The sequence below is a fragment of the Arvicanthis niloticus genome, chromosome 16 (assembly GCF_011762505.2).
Source record: "Arvicanthis niloticus isolate mArvNil1 chromosome 16, mArvNil1.pat.X, whole genome shotgun sequence".
NCBI lineage: Eukaryota > Metazoa > Chordata > Mammalia > Rodentia > Muridae > Arvicanthis > Arvicanthis niloticus.
The window spans coordinates 37,561,568-37,587,862 of NC_047673.1; the positions used below are offsets into that span (position 1 = coordinate 37,561,568).

At 43.8% G+C, this 26,295-nt stretch overlaps 1 protein-coding gene across 3 annotated transcripts in view; it reads right to left on the bottom strand.

The window, feature by feature from the left end:
* Stox2 (storkhead box 2) overlaps nucleotides 1-22,394 on the bottom strand; it is a 238,591-nt gene extending 216,197 nt beyond the window's left edge. Inside the window, exons 1-2 of one of the 3 annotated variants that reach the window (XM_076914129.1) lie at nucleotides 22,113-22,392; nucleotides 21,483-21,922 (exon numbers count right to left, since the gene is read on the bottom strand). In XM_076914129.1, the coding sequence (XP_076770244.1) occupies nucleotides 21,483-21,840 (358 nt within the window). In that variant the 5' untranslated portion in view covers nucleotides 21,841-21,922; nucleotides 22,113-22,392. Of the gene's footprint in view, nucleotides 1-20,989; nucleotides 21,137-21,482; nucleotides 21,923-22,112 lie in introns of those variants that run through there. The other 2 variants (XM_076914130.1, XM_076914131.1) reach the window with 2 other exon arrangements.
* Nucleotides 22,395-26,295: the final 3,901 nt, after the last annotated feature.

Genomic DNA, 26,295 nt, shown 5'->3' on the forward strand with positions numbered 1-26,295 from the left:
CATCTCCCGGAGCCCCTCATGAGACTACCTTAGTGAGGACATTTTAATCTTTTTAACTAATGAATAATGCAATATGAAATCTTCACAGATTGTAAGGAGTTCTGGTAATGTGTCTTAATTTCATTTGAATTCACATATAGAAGAAAAGTGGATTTTCAGGAAAAAATAAGCACTATTTTTAATATGTTTTTAAAAGTTGTTTTAGTTTTTTGTTGCTTGTTTGTTAGTTTTGGCGGTGTACGAAGTTCTTGAGGCTTGCTTGCTGAACAAGCACATCACCACTAAACAATCTGCGTAGTTAATACGTTTCTATAAGATGAACAGCAGCATGGTTCAGCATTTTTTCCACATTTTTTTGGAGGGGATATACGTTACGGCATATATGCGGAGGTCAGCAAACAACTGCTACGTGCCAGCTCTCTCGCTCTACCCTGTGGGCTCCAGAGATCTACCTCAAGTCAAGGCTTGATATGTAAGCAGCCTTAACCCATCTCAGATCTCTTTGGTGAACTTGTCAAAAATACATATGGCATTCATGCTTCCATTACAATGTATACTGGAGAGTTCACACATAGCATAAGCCTTGTAAAATTGCTGAAGAGTTCTGATGCTTGTCTGCTCAGAGCTAAAAGATGTTGCTGTTGGAGACTGGAGACCAATGATACGCTAGGCATCCAGTCAATTCAGGGGGAAAAAATTGATCATATGTCTGAAGATATATAATAGAAGTATGTTTCTGGCGGCTCGGAACACTGGTTCCTTCCGGTCTGGGCCAGAGCACTGAGCGGACCTTGGGTGGCAGCTCTGCCCCCAACATCCAAGAACCCAGAGGAAGCAGGGATTCCAGGTGCTCGAACTCAGGCAGTATCTTAGGTAAGCAGACAGCAGGGCCCGCCCTAAACAGGGAGTAACTGGGAACCAAAAGGACCCAGGAAATCACTCCTGGCTCGGAACACTGGTTCCTTCCGGTCTGGGCCAGAACACTGAGCAGATCTCGGGTGGCAGCTCTGCCCTCAACATCCAAGAACCCAGAGGAAGCAGGGATCCCAGGCGCTCGAACTCAGGCAGTATCTTAGGTAAGCAGACAGCAGGGCCCGCCCTAAACAGGGAGTAACTGGGAACCAAAAGGACCCAGGAAGTCACTCCCGGCCTGAAACACTGGTTCCTTCCGGTCTGGGCCAGAACACTGAGCGGATCTTGGGTGGCAGCTCTGCCCCCAACATCCAAGAACCCAGAGGAAGCAGGGATCCCAGGCGCTCTAACTTGGACAGTGTCTTAGAAACTAGTTCTCAGATCTGAGGCCTAGATCAGACCTCTGCCAGGTCTGCTGTTGTGTGGACCCCAGATTCCACCTGAGACATACTGGAAGTTCCACTCAATCCAGATCCACAGAGGAACAAATGAACTCAGAGCTTCAGACAACGTATCCTGAGATATTCTAGAGGAGACACTGCACCCAGAACAGCAGACTGTAGTAGCTGGACCTTGGAGGCACCATATCCTGAGGCATCCTAGAGGTACCACTATAATCAGTGCAGCTGGAAAAGATCACAGAGACATCTGGACCCCTAAGAGATCAGACACAAGCTAGATAACTAGAAAGACAGGCTTCAGTCAGAGACAGCAAGTACAAGCAGCACTAGAGTTAACCAGATGGCAAAAGGCAAGAGCAAGAATGTAAGCAACAGAAACCAAAGTTACATGGCATCATCAGAACCCAGCTCCCCCATCAAAGCAAGCCCTGAACACCCCATCACACCAGAAAAGCAGGAATCAGAATTAAAATCAGTTCTCATGATGATGATAGAAGGCTTTAAGAAAGACATAAATAACACTCTCAAAGAACTTAAGGAGAGCACTGGTAGACAGATAGAAACCCTTAAAGAGGAAACACAAAAATCTCTTAAGGAATTTCAAGAAAATGCAACCAAACGGGAAAAGGAATTAAACAGAACCATGCAGGATCTAAAAATGGAAGTAGAAACAATAAAGAAATCACAAAGGGACAATACCCTGGAGATAGAAAACCTAAAAAAACGATCAGGAGTCATAGACACAAGTATCACCAACAGAATACAAGAGATGGAAGAGAGAATCTCATGTGCAGAAGATACCATGGAAAACATTGACACAACTGTCAAAGAAAATGCAAAATACAAAAAGCTACTAACCCAAAATATACAAGAAATCCAAGACACAATGAGAAGGCCAAACCTAAGGATAATAGGTATAGATGAGGGGGAAGACTCCCAACTAAAAGAACCAGTAAATATCCTCAACAAAATTATAGAGGAAAACTTCCCTAACCTAAAGAAAGAGATGTCCATAAATATACAAGAAGCTTACAGAACTCCAAATAGTTTAGACCAGAAAAGAAATACTTCCCGCCATATAATAGTCAAAACATCAAATGTACAAAACAAAGAAAAAATACTAAAAGCAGTAAGGGAAAAAGGCAAAGTAACATATAAAGGCAGACCTATAAGAATTACACCAGACTTCTCACCAGAGACCATAAAAGCCAGAAGATCCTGGACCGATATCATACAGACCCTAAGAGAACACAAATGCCAGCCCAGACTACTATACCCAGCAAAACTGTCAATCATTATTGATGGAGAAACCAAAATATTTCATGACAAATCCAAATTTACACAGTATCTCAACACAAATCCAGCACTTCAAAGAATAATTGGTGGAAAACTCCAACACAAGGAGGGAAACTACAACCTAGAAAAAGCAAGAAAATAATCTTCCAAAAACCCCAAAAGAAGAGAGTTACACAAACATATCTCCACGGATGTTAGCCCAAAAGCTTGGGTTAGCGAAGACTCAACCCACAGACCACATGAAGCTCATGAAGAAGGAAGACCAAGAGGGGATGCCTCAGTTCTACTTAGAACGAGAAATAAAAATGCTCAAGGGAGCAAATAGGGAAACAAAACATGGAACAGAAACTGAAGGAGGGGCCATCAGGAGACCTTTCCACCTGGGTATTCACCCCATGTACAGTCACCTAATCTAAACACTGTTGTGGATGGCTGGAAGTGCATAATGTGAGGAACATGATATAGCTGTCTCCTTAGAGGTCAGCCAAAGACTAAAACACTCAGAGGACAATGTTCACAATTAACCACTGATATGATCAGGGGTTTCCCAATGGAGAACTTAGTGAGAGGACTGAAGGAGCAGAAAGGGTTATTGACCCCAGGTGGAAAGCAACAATACCAAACAACCAGAGCCCCCCAGGGTCTAAACCACCAGCCTGGGAACACATAGGGAGGGACCCAAGACTCCAGAGGTATATGTAGGGGAGGATGGCCCTGTCAGACATAGGTGGGAAAGGAGTTTCTTGGTCCCATAAAAAAAATGAATGAAAAATGAATGAATGAACAAAGTGGGGGGGGATGTGAGGGCAGGGAGGGGATAGTGAGGGGGGTAGGTGTGGTCACTGCCTCATAGAAGCATGAGGAGGGGGATGGGATAGGTTTCTGGGTGGTGGGAGGAAGTAGGCTAAGGGGATAAAATCTGAAACGTAAATACTACAACCAATTTTAAGAAGCGGGGGAAAAAAAAAAGTCTTCAGAACCAACATCTTTAAAAAAAAATGTCAGCCCCCTGGGGGTGGAAATTTTTTTTTTTTCTTTTTTCTTGATACTAAAACTTGTTCTGAGAATTGTATATTGCAGAATACACAGCCTTGGTGTATCTACTCATCAAGCAAACTGAGCAGACCTGCCCAAACCTCTGATGTCCTGGAATTCCATCTGGATTCAGTGAAGACACAGCATCAGAGGCTTATCAACTTACTCTCCCCCCGACCCCTCCTCTAAAATCTCAACGCCCTTAATCAGCTTGAAGAAGTTACAGAAGAGTCAGCGCCCCTATTCCCTGAGCTTGGGGACTAATGTGGTTAATAATGGTCTGTCTTTCTAGGGACAAGTAGTGGTTTTGTTGGAACAGGGGGGATTAGCTAGGACTTACTGCATAGCCATAACCTATTGGTAGAAATCTATATACTTATTATCAAGATGAAGTTATAAATTCTTAAATGGTACAAAATTTACTTTGATCTCAAATTTAAGGTTTTCATTGGTATGAGCCTCTTATTAATATAAAAATGAGATGAATATTGATACACTCATGGGCATTGTGCCTGTATAACACATTTAGGAATACAATGCCTAGACCCAGCCCTTTTTTTAACTTTTTTAACTGATTTGGGATGGTTAACCTATGAGTTAAAGGACTATAGCAAATTCATATTTTTGAGTTTATTGTTAGGGTGTTTTCCATATTTTACTTAGAAATAGCCGAGAGGAGTTAACAGAAAACAGTCCAGGTTACCTTACATGGATAGTTGGTTTTCAAAACATCAGAAGTCCATAGAACTGATGCTACAAATATTTATATATTAATGTTCATATTGATTAGAGACCTGTCTGCTCCTGACAGCTTCCTGTCGTGGATTCTAAGAAGAAATTGAGCATCCTTGGAGTTACTCCAGTTGTGTGGTAACAGCCACTAGGCAAGAATTGCCTCTCTCCATCTACAGACAAATTACTGTCCAGAAAAGGACACACATGCAGAATAGTCGACTGATTATATCTGCCTAGACAGAGTAATCAGTCCTTAATAATCCTGCATCACCAAGGTCTGTCAGATGATTCTGGGCCAGAAGGCTGAAGATTTGATGCTCCAACGTTCGGTAGTATAGGGGCTTTTCAGGTGTTCAGAGGTCTCTATAAATTGGCTAAGTTTTAGAAGCTATGCTTTGTGCTTCCCACAATTATAGTTAACTCAGTCATTCTGGATTTCTGACGGGGTTGAAAACTTATAGCTATTCACCGTAAGAGAAAAGATTTGAGTGGATGGTAGTCAGCTGACATTCATCCTAAAGCCAGGTTCAGAACTAAATGTTTTAGTTAGGATAGATGACAGAGGTGCTGGTTAGTCAACAAAATGATGGACTGGGTATTAGGACTATCTTGTACCTCACTGGTACAAATTGGCATAATTATGCTCTAATTGTATTTTGAGAGAAAAGTTTCATTTTAACAGGAAGGGTGATGTGTAGGAGGAGCTAAGGTAGGAGGAGTACTGAGAGCAAGAAAAGGAGTAAGAAGAGGAGGAGAAGAAGGATAGGAGAAGCTAGGTGATGAAAGAGAGAAAGAGGGGGGAGACAGGGAGGCAGATATTCATGTATCTCCACCAGTCAAAGATAGTTGTTATATCTAGGTCGGTCAGTGGGTTACACCTCTGATTGAACAATTCCAAACTTATAACGCTTATGATTAACATTATTTAAAAAAAAAAATGTATGAATGCAAAAAGGAAAAGGGGGCATGTGATAGGGGTTTTCTAAGGGGGGTGGGGGTGGGGGAATGGGGAAAAGGGATGGCATCTGAAGTGTAAATAAAATATCTAATAAAAAAAAGAAAATGCAAAAAAAAATAAAATAAAAAAAAAAAATAAAGGTGACCAGGAGCACATTACACTCTCTGCAGAATAATCATGAAAATACAGAATCTATACCCATAGGTTCAACCAGCCTTGGGTGGAAAAAAAATTAAATGGCAATTGTACTATGAAAAAAAAAAAAAGAAGAAGTATGTTTCTGAACATTTGCTTAACAAATTATGCAAATTTTACATCTTCTTCTGTCTTCTCCCTGCAGATAGAAATTTTTCAGTATCCTTTTTATTCTGCTGAAGGCTCCATGTTTTCACTCCCCATTGGGGTGACACAAATCGGCAACCTATGGTGTCAAAAGTGCGGACTGGAAAGGATCCTGTGTTCGCTCCCACACTGAATGTCATTTGGCTCAGAATCAACAGCAAGGACCATGATGTCCTGTAACAGTATATCATTCCACACCCTTTCCTCTCAATCATGAGAAAAACACCTTCCTCCTTAACAAAAACGTTGTGCAACTGCCATGTAAAGGCACACTTGCCAACGGGATAAGGAGACTAGCCTCCCAGGCTTCCCTTAATTATCCAATGCTTTATTTTTGATTAAGACATGATTCCAACACTATTTAAGTTACAAACCTATACCCCGGAGTCTTACTATCTAAAGCTATATTATAACACAGGCAGATTTAAGACATGCTGGTCATAGTAACAGTTTGACTGATACATTTTGTAGCATCTTGCCAAGAGTATGTCTCTTTCGGATTTAATTCCATTTTCTCCACCTATGGACAGACCTTCCTGTGGACTGTTTTCTAAAAAGCACCATAGTGAGATGGCTCAGCTGGTAAAGACACTTGCTGCCAAGTCTGACAACTTTGTTCAGTCCCTGGGACTCACATGGTAGAGGAAGAAAACAGATCCCCATGAGTGGTCCTCTGACCTCCACATGTGCACCACAGTGGGGCACATGTATGTACATACATGCACACACACACACACACACACACACACGAGCGTACCCACACACCCACACACACCATAACATATAAATAAGTGTATTTTTTTAATTTAAAAATTCTTTTAAAATAACATAGTATTCCCCATAAGAGCTCTTAAAGTCTTTTATTTAACTGTTTCTTTGTTCTTATACCAAAAGCGACATCATCCCTTGATGAAGAAAATCTGAAAAGTGAAGAAAAAAAAAAAAAAAAAAAAAAAAAACGCCTTTACTACATCCAATACCTACTACGATCCTACATCCAAGCAGGACCAGTGCTTGTGATGGTGATACCTGGTGTGTATTTTGTGTTTGTTCATTAACAGCATCAATTGGCTGCTCAGAGGATCTCAGTGCTGGTCGTAGACTGGCGACAGAGCCAGCCTCTGCATCTTCATAAGGTGACTCTAATTCAGAGGAGGCCACCAGGTATTTACTTATTTATGCAGTCATTCCTGTTTTTAAAGCTCTCACGTGAACATGAGATAGACAAATTCAGGAACCACCGGTTGCAGGCCTAAGGTCCCAGTCACACCACTTAACAGGACAGTACAAAGTGACCCTCTAGCTTGGGGACTTCAGCTCGGAAAAGACTCCTGGAGGTGGCCCAAAGCACAGAAAGTAGTGCAGCTGTGTGGTAGTATCGTTATTTTTCCCAATTAATTCTTATGCACCTGATTTAAGTTCAGCACTGATTAGATCAGCTACCAAATAGTCAGTGCAGCTCAGGGAACATCATAGATTGTAAGTATCTCTCAACGTTGTAGCTTCATAACGTTTTTGAGACAGGATCTTCATATGTAACCCAGAGTGCCCTTGAACTCGATACGTTGCCCAGGCTATGTTCTCCTCACAGTCCTCCAGCCTCTGTCTCCAGAGTCCTGGATTATGGGTGTGTATCATCACACTGAGTCTCAAAGACATTTTTAATAACTATTACATATTCTACCCAACATACAGAAACAGAATATCCCTAACTACTTTCTAATCACAGCATTTAGAGTATACACAAGTATTTTTTTCCATATAAGTTGTATATGGAAAGGCCTACACAAAGCCCTTTATAGGATCCATTATCTGGTCCTAGAGATAAAATCACCACATCAAAACATGACAACGTCAGGGTAGCTTTTTTGATACACACTGCTAAAATGCTTTTGGGGAAAAAAAAAATAAAAGTAGTTTACGATATCACTGCCAGTGCATTAAGGCATCAGACTTTACCCACATCTTTACCCACATTCAGCATGCTACCCCGTCTAAAAATTATAGTTTGGAGCTTCCGCCAGCATCGGCTTAGTATTAATACTTTCAAGGACACCTATGCAGTGCTGAAACCTGTACATGGGCACAGAAAACTGGATTGGAAAATATAAATCAAAGATTGAAATCTGTCCCTTCAAAAACGATCACAGCCTGAAGGGAAACACACGTTCAAAATCACCTGTTAATATGAGCAAGCAAATTACACTGTGATATAGACAAGCAGAATAAAAATGTAATAATCGAACTATTAATGGGAATCTCTTAAACTTTATGACTGGAGAATACAGTGTCTTAACTGAAATGTCTAGATGATCTCTCTCAGCATAAGGGTAAAGTCAGCACAAAGATGCTCTACTTGAAAAATGAAGTGTGTTTACGGTGTTATAAGGAGCTAACTGTATTGACCAGAATCCCTGCTGCAGGCATCAGCCCTTGTGAGAAGAATGTGAACATTCTCTCTGCTGACACAGTCAGACTGGAAATCCCTTCCTTGAAAACAAAAGCACTTTTAGTGTATAGGTCACGCTCTTGACCTGTGGTTGGCCAGTGTAGACTCACGTTCTGACAGAGGAGCTGATCCCAGAACGTAACAGTTCATATTCAACTCTTCTCCCAAGCAAATACAATCCCACTCTGCTGGCCGGAAACTGATCGTCCGCTATCAAACATTCAGACATGTTAACTAAAAGAAGGAAGAAAATTTGTTTTGTCGTACTTAACATTTTGTTGTTGTTTTAATCCAAAATCCTTCCAATGGACATTTTAAAAGGTATCACACGCAAATGTGATTTTGTGAAGCAATTTGAGTATGTAAGTTTCAGGTATGACTTATTCGTACTGCATGTAAGTTTGCTGGCTAAACCAGCTTCTAAATTCTCACTAAGAACGGAATTACACGGAGCTGGACCTTAGGAGAGCCAGATATTTCCTTTCAGCCACACCCCTGAAAACAAAGGAACTCACACTGTTTTAAGAATCTTAGTGTTTCTGAGTTTTTTATTTCACCCAGAGAAATGTATTTATAACATAATTATTTATCTCAGTGAGATATGGCTCTGTTCGTTTGGTTTTGTTGAGACAAGGCCTCTTCACATAGGTCTGGCTGGCTGTCCTGGAACTCATTATGTAGACCAGGCTAGCCTCTGGCCCTCAGAGATCCTCCAGCCTCTGCCTCCAGAGCGCTGGGATTAAAGGCGTGCACCACCTGTGCCAGGCTAGTCACACCAAGCCTGGCTCTTATGTTCATTTTAAACCTGGAAAGTGAGCAGAGAAGGAGTTTATCAACTAGAGATTTCAGGGGAAGAGTGTGTAATTAATCGGTTGTCTATTGGTAGGTTAATCTCATCACTAACTTCGTGGCTGTATCTCCTTGGCACTCTCTAAGCTGATCCTGTCCTGAGGCACAGCTTCGTGCCTTCATTTCCTTCTTGATTTGGAATCATTAGAAATGTCTATGACTGGTACATATAGGTAATGGACGAGTTCAAATGAGAAGAAAGATAAAAACTTACCAACCACAAGAACAGCATGCCACCCTGGACCTCAGGTCAGAATCAAGAAGCTGGGGTTAGACTACCCAAAGATCTCTAGAATTCCTGGGTTATTCTTGTGGCTTTGAAACCAGTGTGAGCCAGAAATAAGGTGGGCATCCTCCTTACCCTATGGCATGTGACCCCTGCAACTAAGATTCTCAAACATTGGACAGCTTATGCAGTATAACCAGGCAAAACTAACAAAAACAATTCTGATCTCCAAATAGCATTCAATGTGACCTCCTTCTATCAAATGGCTGCCTCTGCTCGTGTGGCTCTGTTGCCCTAATGCTATGTTTTTCTGGGCTTAGCCAAACTTTACTCAAACTCTTGAACTGTTTCTTAGACCCATCTATGCATTTCCTTATATAATTCAGTTTCTACAGAGACTGGTGCTAAGTTAGTTGGGCACAATCCTCACCCTTGACAGTTGATCGGGTTCTCTTCCTCCACCATGCCCAAGTGAATCCAACCACCCTGACGTGTGTTCAGCAAGAACCCTGTTACAGGGATTTGACCAGAGCCCCAGTCATTTCTCTATTTCCTTAAATAAGTTTCCATCCTTTCCCCTCCACTCTGATCCTCTGTTACAAATCTGCCGTTGCTCAGGCTGAATACAGAGGTGAGTCTGTTGCAGGGATTGTTCACATCAGAACCTGTGTTCTGTTAACCCTAACAAGCCGGGCTCAGGCACCAGACCTCAATAAGCCAGTGTTACAAAGGTAGAGTAAATTTGGGCACAGTAGCTAACCCCATGCATGCCATTAACGTCATCCCAGGAGGCAGAGGCAGCTGGATTTTGTGAGTTTGAGGCCAGGTTGGTCTACACGCTGAGTTCTAGGTCCACCAAGACTACACAGTGAGGAAGAGAGACCGACAGACAGACAGGCAGGCAGGCAGGCAGGCAGACAGACAGACAGACAGACAGAGAATATAAATGGCCACACCACATTGGAAAGAGAACGTCCAGGGACACTCTTCACCCCAAATCTATCTTCAAAATCTATCTTCCTCATATCTTCTAATATGAGGTCGAAGTTTAAATAGACAACCAAGAGGTATGCCTAATAAACCTGTTCTAGTCAAGATCCAACCCTCCAGTCTCCTGCAACTGAGCTGGCACATTGTCAGAACTGTGTAAAGTTCCTCCTCTGACTGCTGGCCACGGAAGTTCAGCCTTTTTCTTCTCCCATCGTGGTAGAAACTTCTAGAGAAATTCCAGTTTCTTGGAGTCCATTGTTACAGTAGTCTGACCGGAAGCTTACAAGTTCAGCCCCTCCCCACAACCACAAGATACTATTGCTATGGCCCCTATACCTACTGCAATGGTCCTCAATAAAATCTTCCTCCCCACATTTTAACAAGTGTCATTGAATATCTGCTTCTTTATTATCAAGCAGGAGCCTAATATTAAAAATCTCTAGTCCAGGGCTGGGCGGTGGTGGTGGCTAGTGCCTTTCATCCCAATGCTCACACCCACAGCTATTCTTCCCCTGCAGTTGCCAGGCAGCAGCTATTGGGGATCCCTCTCCCACCTCACTTCCTTACAATCCCTGACACAAAGCTCAGTATCCAAGGAACAATCAGGTTTACAAATCGATGCTAAAGAGAAAGAAATCAAGGACGGCATTTAAATGCCCACTGGCCAGGTGGGCTGTGCTATTTCAGTTCAGTGTGAATGATTTACAAAAAGCTGATGTTTGACTCCCTCCCATGGAAAAATCTATCACTTTTTGGAGACTAAAACATGCTCAGGGGCTGGGGCGATAATTTGCCTGGCAAAGTATTCACATTGCATCCCGAGTATGATGACCTGAGTTTGGATCCCCGGAACTGACAAAGCAGGCCAGGCTGGCATGGTAGTGTGTGCTGTAATCCTAGTGACATCAAAGAGGACACGGGCAGATCCTTGGAAGCTCATGGGCCACCTAGCCTGACCTATGTGGAGAGTTCCAGGTCAATCAGAAACCTGGTCTCAAAAAAAAAAAAAAAAGGAAAGTACCTGAAGACTCACACCCGAGATTGTCTTACTCACTCTAAACAGGGACCTTGCAACATATGTGAACCACAGGCATGTACATACACAGAGACACAAATAATAGTACATTCTAAATGTATCTCAGAGAGAAAAAGTACTTAAAATGTTTTATCAACAATGGTGAATAGAAAGTCAATGTTCTGAAGGAAAAGATAATGCAAGTCTGTTTTTCCATTCTGCTTTTTAGAAAATGAAGTTTGTATTATACCATTCTGTATAAATTACAGAAATGTATATTATATTCTTATATAAAAGGTAAAATCTATACTATATGCATGCAGTATCAAAATGTCAAAATATAGCTGGGCGTGGTAGTATATGCCTTTAACTCCAGCACACAGGAGTCAGACAGGAGGTTATACAGAGAGAAGGTATAGTTTTTAGAAAATTACTTTAGTACCCACACTCTTTAATAAAACATACAAAAATAAAAGCAGATTTGAATATAATACACTTAATATATAAAAATGTATTAATAAAGCTAACACGCACATCCAATAAAATTACCATTTTTCCAGGTTTCTGTAGAACACTGCGGTAGTTTGAATAGGCTTGGACCCTATAGATTCATATGTCTGAATGCTTGGCCCACAGGGACTGGCACTATTAGGAGGTGTGGCTTTGTTGGAGTAGGTGTGGCCTTATGGAAGAAGTGTATCACTGTGAGGATGAAGTTTGAGGTCTCCTATGCTCAGACTACCTAGTGTGGAAATAGAGTCTTCTCTGGGCTGCCTGTGGAAGATAGTCCACTCCTGGCTGCCTTTGGATCAAGATGTAGAATAGAACTCTTAGCTCTTCTGGCACCACATATGTCTGCATGCTGCCATGACAATAATGGACTGAACCTCTGAACCTGTAAGCCAGACCCAATTAAATGTTGTCATTTATAAGATTTGTCTTTGCCATGGTGTCTCTTCACAGCAATAAAACTCTAACTAAGACAAGCATACAAACCTGATTCTTATTCGGGATATGAGTAAATTTGGGAACTAAATACACATGTAATAAGCCATCTATCTCTGAAGGTTCTTCATCTGCAGATTATACCAAAAGCAGATTTGAAATTTTTTTTTAAGCAAAGTATATCCACATTGGACATGAAGAGACAATGTTTTTCTTGACTGTATTTCCTAAACAATACACTTACACTATGTGACTTTATTACAAGCAATCTAGCCATGATCAAAACACATGGGCGATGTGTGTCGTTTAACTATCCTTCTCAGTTAATTAGCACAAGGGACTTGGTCGTCCGTGGGTGTCCACATTCACAGAGGATTCTGGAACCACTCCCCGTCAGTATGAATGGAGACATGACTATTTCTGTGCTGAGATTTCTATACTTTGATGCTAACAGTTAAGACTTTATATTTTTCTCACTCTTAATTTTTGCTTCTCCTCTGCAATTACGAAACATTACAGAGTCAACACTGACTCTGCAAAACAGAAATAATCAATGACAACAGGTTTTTTTTTTTAACATCGACTTCTAAGGATGAGGTAAGAAAAACTAATCTAGGATAATTACTAGGTCAGAGGGGGAATCAAAATAGTAGTTATCCACCTAACGGAAACAATGGAAAGTGTGTATGTCAGAGCTTATGGGAGCTAATCAAAACTGTACTTAAAAGTAAATTTTTAGCTTTAAAGACCCTACAGTTTATAATTATACAATCTGTATGTGCTGAAAAAAATCATGAGACAGAGAAGATGCTTCACACTAGCTGCTCTTGCAGAAGACCCAAGTTCAGTTCCCAGCACCCATGGCAGGCTGCTCACAACTGCCTGTAATTCCAGCTCTAAGAGATCAGACGCCCTCTTCTGGGCTGTATGGTCATTACACTCACATGCACACACCTACACATAGAGATACACATAAATAAATTCTTAAAATGTATTTCTTTCATAGGACCTGTACCTTCAGTTGTTACTTTACATATTTGTGTGTCACTGTGCTGTAAATCAATTCCCTTTTTTAAATGAGAGAAATTATTTCACATCTAAAAGTTTTACTGCACTCCTTTATACAAAAATAAAAACACTAAACTAGAAACATCCACATTGGATAGCTCAGAACGATTTGTAGTTCAAGCCCCTGGAGATCTGATGATCTCTTCAGGCATCAGGCAGTACATGTAAACAATAACAAAAAAAAAATTTAAAGCAAACCCCATTATCAATATCTCTTTAAAGTTTAGATGAGGCAAGGTGTACAATGTGCCTGCAGCACTGCCTGACACATAGGAAACATTACCAAGAGTCCATCTTTCTCCCTCTCACACTTTATTCGATTTTCCAGTAAGGTCCACAAGCACTTAATAAAATGAAGACAGAAATGGTGTAAGGCCTATCTTGTAGAATACTCCTTTTTTTAATGGAAGAGGAAATATAGAGATAGAAATTTAAAATAATAATAACAATAATAATAATAACAACAACAATAATACAAGGGTAGCCGAGATTATCTTGGGGCAGACATAGTTCCTAAGGTCTCACTTTCATGTTCCCGTATTCGCATTGCACAGTTAACTATTAAAGACGTTTCCTTAAACCAAGATGTTTTAATAAATTAATAACCTGGCTCTGGTGAAAGGAAATCAACCTAGACAAATTAGACCATGAGACGCTGCTCACAGAGTCTCAGCTATCAACAAAAGTTACTCAAGTCTCCCACAGTTCCATATTAACTCTAAAATCGGTAGGCTTTCCAAGTTTATCCAGACCAAAGGAAAAAGAGGAGGGCAGGGGCAGGGGGCAGGGGCAGGGAGGAGTCACCATCAGAACCTGCAAGACAGTAAGCTTCCTTGGAGAAAGAGCCAAGACTCTGGATGAATACTGCCCATAAGGTACAACTGCAGGATCAATGTTACTGTTACCGATCAGATGAAGAATGTCTCTGTGTATATATGTTGTGTGTACATGTATACGTGTGTATGTGTGTCTTGAAGCCAGAGGACAGCCAGAGATGTCATTCCTCCTACTTTATTTCTTGAGACAAGTTCTCTCTCCACCCAAGGCTCACTAATCTGCTAAACAGCCACGGAGAGATCGTCCTGGCTCTGCCACCTAGAAGCTGGTGTTACAAGCACATGCCACCACCATGTCCAGATTTTGATATGAACCCTGGGGACCAAACTTGGCCATGCACTAAACACGAAGTCCTGCAGCCTATTCTGTGAGGATCCCAAGAGATAAACAGGTTGGCTCTCTTAGCATTCCTCTTTGCCTTGGTGACTGAGAAGGCACTTGGTTAGAAAGGCTGTGAAACTGGAAAAGGCCTCCCTGACTCCTGACTTCTAACCTGAAGTCCTCCTGCAAGGTCACACAGCCAGGCACAATTCTGGGGCCAGCTGGTGTCCCCTGCTCCCTCCTCCTCTCTGTCATCTTCACCCTTACTGTTTGTCATAGGTCAACCTAAGCATAAGCTCTCTCACCACCTCCACCTTCCCCCCTCTCACACCCTGCATCTTAGGAGCAGAGAATACAAAGTATTTGTTTCCACAGTACCCAGGCACCTTTTCCATGCAGTCTCTTAAATCAATGGCTCTCAACTCTTCTAATGCTACAACCCCTTAATGTCGCGGTGACCCCCAACCGCAAAATAATTTCGTTATTTTGTAATTTTGCTACTGTATGAGTCATAATGTAAGAACTGATATTCGGGATAGCTGATGTGCAACCTCAAAGGGGTCGTGACCTACGGGTTGAGAACCACTTCCTTAAATTAACTTAATAATGACCAGTAAATTCTTCTCTCCATACACTTTCTTTCCCAAATTTAAAACAAACTCAAAAGGAGACAAACGCAGGCTAGAGACAGTAAGTAAACAACGGAATAATAATAAGTGAACAATAAGGACTGAAATGTACAAGACTTCACCAAGCCTGTCGCTGAGTCTAGGCATGGCCGGCTAGCTCAGAAGTTCACTTTAAATCTTTGCTCTTATAGAAACAGACACACCTTTGCTTGGAGGGCCAGGGAACCTGAGTGAGGTGGTTCATTAAAAAAAATGGGTTTTTATGACTGAGTGGACGTTAATGAACCCTTAATTGCATCATTCTTCCATCTTTAGACTAATCCTGAGGTTTTAACATGACAGGTAAACATCTTCAAGAAATAAGATCCTATCTGAAATTCCTTTGGATTTTTCTACAAATCTAATTGAGCACACTGTACTTGAAGATTCATATCCCCTCAATGCGAAATATAATCCTGCATGCCTCCACTGGGCTAGCCTGGGTTAACCCCTCTGGCTTTCTCATCTGTTTCTCAAGTACTTCAGGCTAACTGCCATTAGTAACCCTGTCACTATTGCTACTGCCTACCTGCCTCATCATTCAAACTTCCCCCAAAATGAGGCGCTAGAGCAGAGAGACCTTCCGCCTACGTGCCTCAGCATCAAGCTGCCTGGGGCCAGTTTCTAGCTGCCTTGTTCATATTTCAGTGACTGGGGATATGGCTCAGTGGCAGAGTACTAACCAAATATGCACAAGGTCCAGAGTTCAATCATTAGCACGGCAAAACCCAAAACCAAGTGCATATTTTTTTCTTTAAATGTCTGAATGTCTGTCGGCTCACTAGACTACAACCTTTAAGTCTGATTCGTTCTCTACCCACTCAGAAAGAGCAGAGAAAGTATGTGTCCCAGTTGCTAGATAAATCAAAGAAGTTTTTCGCACCCTTTATTTACTTACTTTTCTTTTGTGTGTATTTTGCCTGCATTAATCTGTGTGACGGTGTTGGATCCCCTTGCACAGATGTGAGCTGCCATGTGGGTGCTGGGAATTGAACCTAGATCCTCTGAAAGAGCAGCCACTGCTCTTAACTAACCATGGAGCCAAGAGAATCAAAGAAGTTTAAAGCAACTAATTCGATTAATTAAGCGAATTTAAGTTGATCCAAAGTACTTGAACTATGAGTAGCTTCTATCTTGGTTTTTAAGTGTGCAAGTGTTTTTTTGGAGGATGCACCTTTTTATCATGTATTTATTTACTTAATATGCATTGGTATTTTGCCTACATGAATGTCTGTAGAGGGTGTCGGATCCTCTGCAACTGGAATTAAAAGGAATTTGCGAAAGTCCTGTGGGTGCTAGGAATTGAACCCAAGTCCTCTGGAAGAGTAGCCAGTGCTCTTAACCACTGGGCCATATCTCCAGTCCAGGGTATGAAAAATTTTTAAACACATTTGTTAGGCTGGAACCCCTGCTCATCCCCAGCACAAGCTGGGAACCCCTGGCTGCTCTCCTTCACCAAACCCTGCCCGCACAGAGAAAACTCCAGGCTAACATGCATCACTCCTTGTCTCCAGGTTTCCGGCAACGCACCCAAGAGTGCTCCCCCAGGGGCTCAGTTTCTGGCCATGTACGGACACAATTCCAGCTCCTAGCTAGCACATCATTCCTCGCCTAAGTTCTATAACCTTCTTTAGCCTGGATGTACGACTTCACTGACCTCCACCTGTGAGATCAGTGAACCTACCGGAAAGCTGCCTCCTAAAAAAAAACCTGCTTTTATCTACTTTTAATATGGCCTATGTCTGTGTCACCAAGAGAGGGAAAAAAATGCCCATCAATTTTGTCTTGGTAATTTACTTCTTTAAGAAGCCTCTTTAAGAAAGCAGCTCTTGGGGTTGGAGAGATGACTGGCAGTTAATAGCACTGACTGCTCTTCTAGGGTCTTGAGCTCAATCCCCAGCAACCACTTGGTGGCTCACAACCATCTGTAATGGCATCAGATGTCCTCTTAAGGTCTGTGCGAATACAGCCACAGTGTACTCAGATACATAAAATACATAAGTCAAAAAAAAAAAAAAAAAAGCAACTCTTTAGTTGCCAGCCCTTGAATGAAGAAACAAAATGATGAGTAATTCAAGGCCACTGTCAACTATGTAGCAGATCTAAGGCTAGAAAAAATCTTCCTGAGATCACCAATTAAATTTTTCCAAATGAAATAACACCTGCATATTCTAAACCTTTTTTTAATGCAAAGGACTAGCCTCAACTACACTCTAAAATGTATATTTGGGTCATAAAAGTATACTTGATCACAACTATTTGAATATTTAAGAACCAAATGGAGCAGTGTAAGAAGTCTCTGCAGAGGACAGAGACAGGGCAGTAACCCAGCATCCCCGGGATCTGGAGTCAGTGGAACCCATGAGCATTAACGGGTGGAAAAACCCAGGAGCCCAGCGCAAAGGAATAGAGGCCCAAAGTGTGGCTTCACACAATGCTGCAAGGGTCTAGGGCCAAGGCAGACAGATCCCTAGACTCAGACAGATGACATCCTTTTGAGGGCAATGGCTGTGAACAGCAGTGTACCATAAGAGAAATGGTCTACTATGAAACCCTTTGTCCCCGTGACTGCAGATAATAATAAGTTTGTACCTCTTATGTCCTCCAGCCCATCTGTCACCTTCTCTGACTCTAGGAACTTTATTAAAACATACATCAAATGGTATCACTCCTTCTCTCAGCATGAAAGCCCAGCTCCCAGGTCCTTCCAACTCTTCACACAAGGCCCTTGCTTTGTCTCACAACACTATCCACTGTGGGCCCATCCACTTCCAAACAGGGCTTGGATTTTGCAGCCCCTGCACCTGACCTCCTGCAAGCCCCAGCTCCCAGCCTGCTGCTCTGAGGCCTTCCTGGGCCAGCACTCCCCTCACCCACCCACAGAAAGCCTGGCTCCTCTCACCCCAGGAATCCTATCCTGCCTGCTTCTAGCTCATCCGAAAGGCACAAGAGCCTAGGAAGCACCTAGACTGCTGAGTGCCTCCAGTCAGAACCTCAGCCCCCAAACCACATGCTTTATCAGCCCTTGTATCTTTAGGAAGTGACAAGAGATCCACACTGGAAAACCCCAGTAAACATGTTTGGGACTTAATGTAACGTGTTTTACAGGACAATTTGAAAACATGTTATGCATGTTTGAAATTCTCAGTCAGTTAAAAAATAATTACTAGTTTCTTACATACACAGATAAGTCTCCTTTTGGGGGGTCCTAGAGATAAAATGTGACCTTTGATTCAATTTGCATACCATAGGATATTTCTAAGAATACTCAGGTAGATTATTTCTAAGTGGTGGATTTGACTATGCCAAATTGAAACTACACAACCTTTGAATTATTTAATTCCCTCCTTTTTGGTTGATCCTGTAATCACCACTTGGGTCTCCAACACTCACCGGAAAATTTTACAGCTGGTGAGAACGGTATACTTTGGGGATTACAGACACTGAAATGCTTGTATTTTCCAATGTAGATGTTCCCCACTTCCCAGTAAGCTATGAAATAAAATATGAACTCATGGGCTAGCCCCAACTGTAGCGGGGCAGAGCTAGACAAAAGTTTCTAGGTACTGTCTTTGCATCCTCTCCTCCAGGATGGCATAGGGGCACTCGTCCAGGGGATGTGCATCTGAGACTGGCAACAAAGCCTTTCTTTCTATTCTTCACTGGGAGAATCTGAGAGAACAAGTTCATTACAAGTTCACTGTCCCTGGTGGGATCTAAGGAACCATCTAGAAAATGATCCTTTGTGTGAATGTCATTATGTCCTACAAGAATAACAAACCGTGAGCTAATGATTGGCTGTCAGTTATTTCAGAGCCCCGCCTGGTTCATGTTCAGCAAGTAGGGATATAACGCTCCCTGCAGTGCTCACTGGTGTCTCTGGCTCTGTGGCAGACACTCATGGAGTAACTAAGATCACAAAAGAGGACGAAGGTATCTGACAACAGGCTTAAGTGCAAACTAGAAGAACAGTTGGAATACACTGCAAGGTATGTATTGACATTAAAATAGAAACCAAAACAATCAGATTATTGATGTATCAAAGGCAGTGTTTGCTTCCCTGCTCTTGCACATAGATTAAGTAAGTCCCAGGATATTCCTAAAATATCGATCACACTTTTCAAAATAAAGTTGCGCCGCTTACGGTGTGATTCTTTTCTCTCTTTCTTTGTATCTTGATTTGTCAACAGTAGTAACATTGTGGTTCGGAGTGAAAGGTTGTGAGCCAGTCCCCAGTAGCTCCAAGAAATGAGGAGGCCTGCCACAGGCATGGACATCCCGTTAGAGAATTTTATAGTGCATCGTAATCTCTCAACCGACCCATCATTATAACCACCATTAGAGAGGAGAAAGTGAAGCACCAGCAGACATCTTGACCCCCAAGGGGGTTCAAAAGGCAGTTGCCACCTGCATATCAGCAGGTACCACCCCCTCACACACTCCCTAACCCTGGCTCTTTTATCTAATGCCTTCAGTTTTAAGAAGAAGCCTCTTCCTCCTACCCATGACCCCAAGTTAAGGGTTGAGCCCGGTCCTGCAGTAGCCAGAGCAGACAGTCATTAGGAGAAGGTCAGCCTGTGACAGGCAATATTCATAAATACAGCCATAATCAAGCTACTTCAGTAATGGATTTGGAACCTTTCGAATTTGTCAAAATGCTTCTCTTTGGTGAATATGACAGATCGAGAATTCCTATCTGTTTATAAATACTCATAAAATAAAATTTTTTAAAAAATGAACATACGGAAACGTTTTTCAAATGAAACGATGTTGCTGATCCTTAGATCCCATAGCCAAATTGTAATGGTGGGGTAAAAAGGGCTCCAGGAGTACAGAGGCCATTGTCAAACTTTGGAGTTTTACGAGGGGTACATTAGACTATAAAGTGCATAGATGAAAACTCCAAATCAAAAAACAAAAGCAGCCTGGGATCAAGTTTCAAAGGAAACTAACAAAATACTGTAGAAAGGTCTTGAAGGTGTGTGCACAAACTTAAGGACAACGATTCTCCAAACGTTCAAGTACTGCACTGTAAAAGAAATGAAGGCAGACCAACCCTCAGAGGCGTTCATTGGGGGGGGGGGGGGAGGGGAAGGCCCTTTAGTAAAGCAGGCAGCTTAATTACAGGGGCTGAACCAGGGGGTTGCGGGAGGGGGTTGGGGAGGCTAGGAAGGATCAGGATCGATCTTTGAGACACGACAAGAAGCAAGTTTTCACTAGATGTTTGTCTGCTCGATTCAAAGGAACTTTCACAAAAACAAATCTCTGCTAAGCAGAGAGAGAGAGAGAGAGAGAGAGAGAGAGAGAGAGAGAGAGAGAGAGAAGGAAAAAGGAGAGACAAAACACAGCAAAATAAAAATGCTATCCATTTACCATCCGCATAGAAAACACACTAGTAGGTAAAAAGCTAACCCTTCAGGGGAGGCCCAGGGACCACAGAGGGCCGCTTTACCGGCTTTTACAGTTTGAACTTTTGACCTCCTCCCAAAATGTCATAAAAGAATGTTTAAGCCCTGGAAACTAGAAAGAATGCTTTCTTCATCGAATCGTTTCATAAAACATTGCTATGTGCTGTATTTGCTCTTGGCCACCGGGCCTGCGCGGTTCAAAACTAAAGTTTTCTAAGCGCGAGGTTGCCCGGGATTAAGGAAAACATATTAAGTAGAATTGCAATAAAAAACACAAGTCAATACAACGCTGAGTTTTGGTCACGAAAACCCCTCTCCAGCTATTCTGCTCAGTATTTTCTTTTCTCCTTCGCCACCAACAAACGAAAAGATCAAACGTTTTTCCTAGCTCCTCTCTGTTGTCTTTTTTTTTTTTTTTTCTCTCCACCTTCAATCACACAATACTGTTTGGAAGTTGCACCACAAGTTTAAAAAAAAAAAACTGTACCTTTTGTCTTGTACGGAAATGCGGGAGAGAGAACAGCGCCAACCCACCTGAGCCGAGCGACGCGCCCCACGAGGTCGCCACCCTGGAAAAGGATGTCGCAGGGACCGAGGCGCAGCTGAAGGGCTGGCCTCACAGATCTGGTGTCACCGGAATCCCGATTCCCCGTGCTTTCCCTCGGCCTGGCCCGCACTCCCCAGGCCCGCGAAGCGTGGAAAAGCTGACACCCGTAGCCGCGACCCGTGCACACCCCAGAGCTGCCGCGCCGCCTACCTGGCCAGCTCCAGGCGCCGCCCCGCGGGGCGCGCCACCGACGCCGCCAGGAGGCTCCCCTGGCTATCCCTGACGCGCGTGGTGAAAGACGCAGTCCACGTTCCAAGTGCCCAAAAGTTCCCCGATTGCGCTCCCAAAGCACCGCGGACCCCTCCCCCGGATCCTGGGACCCCGGCCTAAGCACAGCCTCAGCGGCTCCACCGCCTCCCCGCCTCCGGTAGCGGGAGACAAGGCAGGGACCCCGCAGCCCGACGGGGCGGCAGCACTCACCCAGGCAGCGGATCTGGAAGCCAGAGGGGGGTCGCAGAGCCCTGCGCGTCCAGCCCTCCCGCAGTGCCTCAAGATGCTCCTCCTTGCCCTGGATCAGCAAGACCTGCTCGTCGATCCAGCCTAGGAAAAAAGTCTCGGCCACCGCGGCTGTGACCTTCTTGTTCCAGAAGTGTTGCATGTTCTCGGCTTTGAAATCTGCGAAGATCTCGTACCCGATGTGGTGTCGGGCGAGCTGCCGGGGTTGGGTGGGAACTGGGGGCGAGGGCTGAACCGTCCTGGGCTTCTCCTCTTCGAGGCTGTCGGCCGGGCCCAGGACGATGGCCAGAGAGTGTGGCGCGATCTGCAAAAACTTCTCCATCTTACCAGGCACCCGCCGCGCGGACTGCACTTACCGGTGCCGCGGCTGCGGGCTGCTGGAGGGAACCGGCACCGGACAGTGGCTGTGGGGCGAGCAGGGAGAGTCAGAGTCGTGCTTGAGGTTGGGGGTCCGCACCCTTCCCCGCCCTCGTGCCCCGCGGGAGCCCAATCGTCCCAAGGCACAGCCCGAGGGAGGGCGCAGCAGGTCGCCGCGCTGTAGTTCGGGAAAGGGACGGCGAGAGCCCGCTGGCCCTGAGGTCCCGCGCCAGTTACCTGCAGCCCCGGGCCACCCTCCGGGCACCGCTCATTTTCCAGCCGTGTCACCCTAGCCTCCCTTGGCACCCGGCAGCCCCAGCGGGGGCGGAGAGCCAGAGGAAGGGTGCCGAGGAGGCGGGCAGTTTGCCGTGATCCGGGGAATTCCCTTGGCTGGACCCGGCCAGAAGAATTCCAAGAAGGCCAGTACCGGAGACCGTGAAGCTGGCGACCTTAGCTGGGAGAGTTGAGTTTAGGTGCCCAGCTCCGGGCAGATCCGGAGGGGGGAGGGGGACGCGCGGCGCCACTGAGAAGGCACCGATTCCGGAGCTGCGAAATGTCGCTCCGCCCCACGCTCCGCCCCCGCCCCCACCTCCCACCTCCCCTCAGAAACAAGTGGTTTCGCTGGCTGGTTAATGTACCCTTAGAAGTAGCTTTTTTAAAAAACCTAGTCAAGCACGAAAAATTGTCATCAGTCCCTCCTCTCAACTCCAGTGGACCCTCTTCAGTCTCCAGCCTGTGCGCGAGCCTATCCTGGAAGAAACCCAGCAATTCCTGAAGTTAGCTGTGCAGCAGGGACAGCGATTATTACGCCTTTTAACCTTGTTTCTATGCAAAGTTCTGATTTGCAGTCCTATCTAAAGAAACGATTGCCATAAGAAGCATTAGAGTGTAGTTAGGTGTACCAGGTCCCCAGGAACACTAGTTAAAACCCACGTGTGGTCGCGAGATGGCTCAGCAGATAAAAACGTTTGCTGCCAAGCCTGACTAGTTGAGCCTGATCCCTAGAACCCACACGGTGGGAGAAGAGAACTGACTTTCAAAATGTGTCTCTGAGAGGCATGAAAACACACACACACACACACACACACACACACACGCACCCTTTTTTTTTTTTTTAACTAGGGTACCGCTCCTAGGTTCTAACTCAAGATTGAGTTAGTGTGAAGAGATGAATCTTACTTGTTTGTAATTAAAAAAAAAATCACATGTACTTATTTTGTGTGGGTATGCACGCAAGTGGAAGTCAGGAGGAATAAGAAGACAGCTTATGCTCTCCATATAGGTCTGGAAAACTGAACTCAGGAGACCAGGCTGGGCAGCAAGCACCCTTACCCACTGAGCCATCACAATGCCTCTTTATTCATAGTTTCTAAGCAATGTCTAGGCACTGCTGTTGCTGGATTCGGACCATCCTCTTTAAAAACACTGGCTTAGAAAAAAATACTCAGGTGATTGTGGGGAAGGGGCGCAACTAATCTGTTCTCTTGATGGCTTCCAAGAATTTAAAATCCCAAAAGTCACACATTTTAGTCTAACGGAAGGATGACCTTGGAAACCTCACTGAACCTTGGTTTCCCACGTGTCTGGGAGTTGTGTCCTGCCTTACTGCTTTCCTGAGAAAAGACTCCAGCAAGGGGGTAGATCTGATTGTGTTGGCATTCAGCGTGGTTCACAGACTCCAAGTGCTCCATCACAGATGCCATCCATCCAGGGACCGCAGCTGGAGCTCCACATTCTCCCCTAGGAGTTTCCCAGGCTCCCACTGCCTGGTGAGACCTGTTATTTTCTTGCCTGGATGGTAATATTCTTCTCTAAGCCTCAATTTGCTATACTCTTCACTCTGTTCTCTGGGCCTGGGTCTGAGTAATGGCAGCTGGAAAACAAAAGACAGAAGGCACACTTGTGACTCTATTTTTGCTTTACATGTCTGCCTTTATTATTTTTTGCATAGTTTCAAACAAAGCTGCAAGAATTGTACAAAAAATATATATCTTCAACCAGATTCCAAAATCACTAAAATTCTATTATCTCTACAGACACCCAACTTCTTTCCCTAAACTTTTCAAAATCTCTCTACTGTTGCTATTTTACTCTTTGTAATTGGCAAGTGGCTTCTTAAAAATTATTTTTAATCATGTGTGAGTGTCCGTATGTGGGTATGTACATGTGGGTATGTAGGTCCCCACAAAGACCAGAAAAATCATTTCAGATTCCCTGGGCCTTGAGTTAACAAGCAGCTATGAGTTGTCTAACATGAATTCTGGGAATCAAACTCTGGGTCTTTGCATCTCACATCTCTGCAGCCCCTGAAGGATCTTTAAAAAAAAAAAAATTACTTTCTGGGTGGTGGTGGTGCACACCTTTAATCCCAGCTCTTGAGAGAACCAGGCAAGTGGATCTCTGTAAGTCTGAGGCAAGCCTGATCTATAAATCAAGCTCTAGGACAGCCAAGGCTAGACAAAGAAACCCTGTCTGGAAAAACCAATAATAAAAGAAAGATCGACCTATTCTATGTGTGTGAGTACTGATCTTCGTGTCTGCATGTCTGAATGTCTGCATGTCTACACGTCAGCTGAATGCCTAGTAACACAGGGACTAATAAGAAGTGTCAGATCCCCTACAACTAGAGATATACATGGCAGCGAGCATATGAAAGCTGAGAACTGAACTCAGGTCCTCTGCAAGAGCAGCAAGCACTGACCACTGAGCCACCTCTCCAGCTCCTCAAGAAGAATCTTTTTGAAAGACCCTTTGAGATTGCATAAGTATCATGTTGCTGCGCCTCGACACGTAACTCAGGCTATTGATCCCCGGCTTGGTTATGACTATGCTTGTCGACACGTAACTCGGGCTATTGATCCCCGGCTTGGTTATGACTATGCTAAGGCCTGGTATTGAAGATTTAGGCGAACATTCTAATGCTTTGCTTCCCTTTCTCCTCTGCTCAGTCTGTAGCCATAGGGATTGCGCATTCTTACTTTACTCAAGAGATTATAAGACTTAACTCTCATAATGTATAGCTCATGCTCGGAACAAAGCAAGACCAGTAGAATCCTCTAAAACTGGCTGGCTCCAGGGCCCTTATTTTGAGGCTCTTGTTCCCTGAGTACTTCCTTCCTTTCTGACACTTCCAGCATCTTTTTGCTCCAACCAAGGGACCAGTTGCCTTTCCACGTAATGCGCTTTCTTTTTAACATAGAATGATACTCAGGAACTAACATCTTCCTGCCAAATGTACTCATTGCTATTGAGATGCCATTTGCCTTTGACTAGTCCGACTCTCAAGATACTGAATTCCCTGCTTCATGTTGTGATGCCCTCATTTGTCCATACAGCAACAGTAGGCGTTGGGGACCGGTGCCTCTGTTCATTCAACCAAATAGTTGGTGTGGAGTGGAGCCTAAGACCGACGCGGGATCTGAAACTGACAACGTCTCTGAAATAAAGAACTGATACAAGAAGAGGTGTGATGGGGTAAAGGGCCTGACACACCTGCTGGGGATGCAGCAGAACACCCATCCCCCACCCTCTCTAATCCTACCTGTATGGCTATAACTGCTCTCACTATTGCCATGCACGTAGTGACTGCTTTTCCCAGAGCCTGGAATATGACTGTATCGCAATCCTTAGCTTTTCCCCTCCACTGAACAAAATAATCTACTACTAGATGCAGGATTCCAATTCTGAACATTATCACATCTTGCTTTGCTTTAAATGTCTATTATCATAGCAAAGAAGAATCTTAAAGGTCCCCTGGACACATTTTCTTCTGGCAACTGACTCCCTTCCAGAACTTTCTTCAATGACTGCTGTTCACACTGGACCATCCCGAGACCAGTCTTTCCACCTGAGTACTTCTAAACTAGTATGCTAGGGGAAGACACCATAGGTCTGTGCAGGGTCTCCATCAGGGCTTCCCTCTGCCCTGATCCTTGGTCATGAGACCCCTAGACTCTCCTCATCAGCAGCTGAGTATCCTTTGGGCCTTTCTAAATCTTAGCGTTTCCAGGTGCCAAAGCAAAGCAAGTTCTGTGATTTTGACCTTTGTCCTACTTTGCTTTCTATTGCTGTGATAAAGCCCAGGACCCAAAGCAACTTGGGGAGACAAGAGTTTATTTTCTCTAGTAGTCAGACATGAAAGGAAGCCAGAGCAGGAAGTCAGGGCAGGAAGCTAGAGGCAGGAACTGAGAGGCAGAGACTATGAAGGAGTTCTGCCTACTGCCTTGCTGTCCGTTCTCTTTTGCTTTTCCATACACCCTAAGAATACCAGTCCTTGGTGGTATCCTGCCATATCAATCACGAATCAGGAATTGCCTAAGGGTCAATCTGAAGGAAGCATTTCCCCAATTGAGATTCTTCTTCCTAAATGTCCCTGACTTTGACCAAGTTAAGGAAAACAAACCAAACAAACAAACAAACA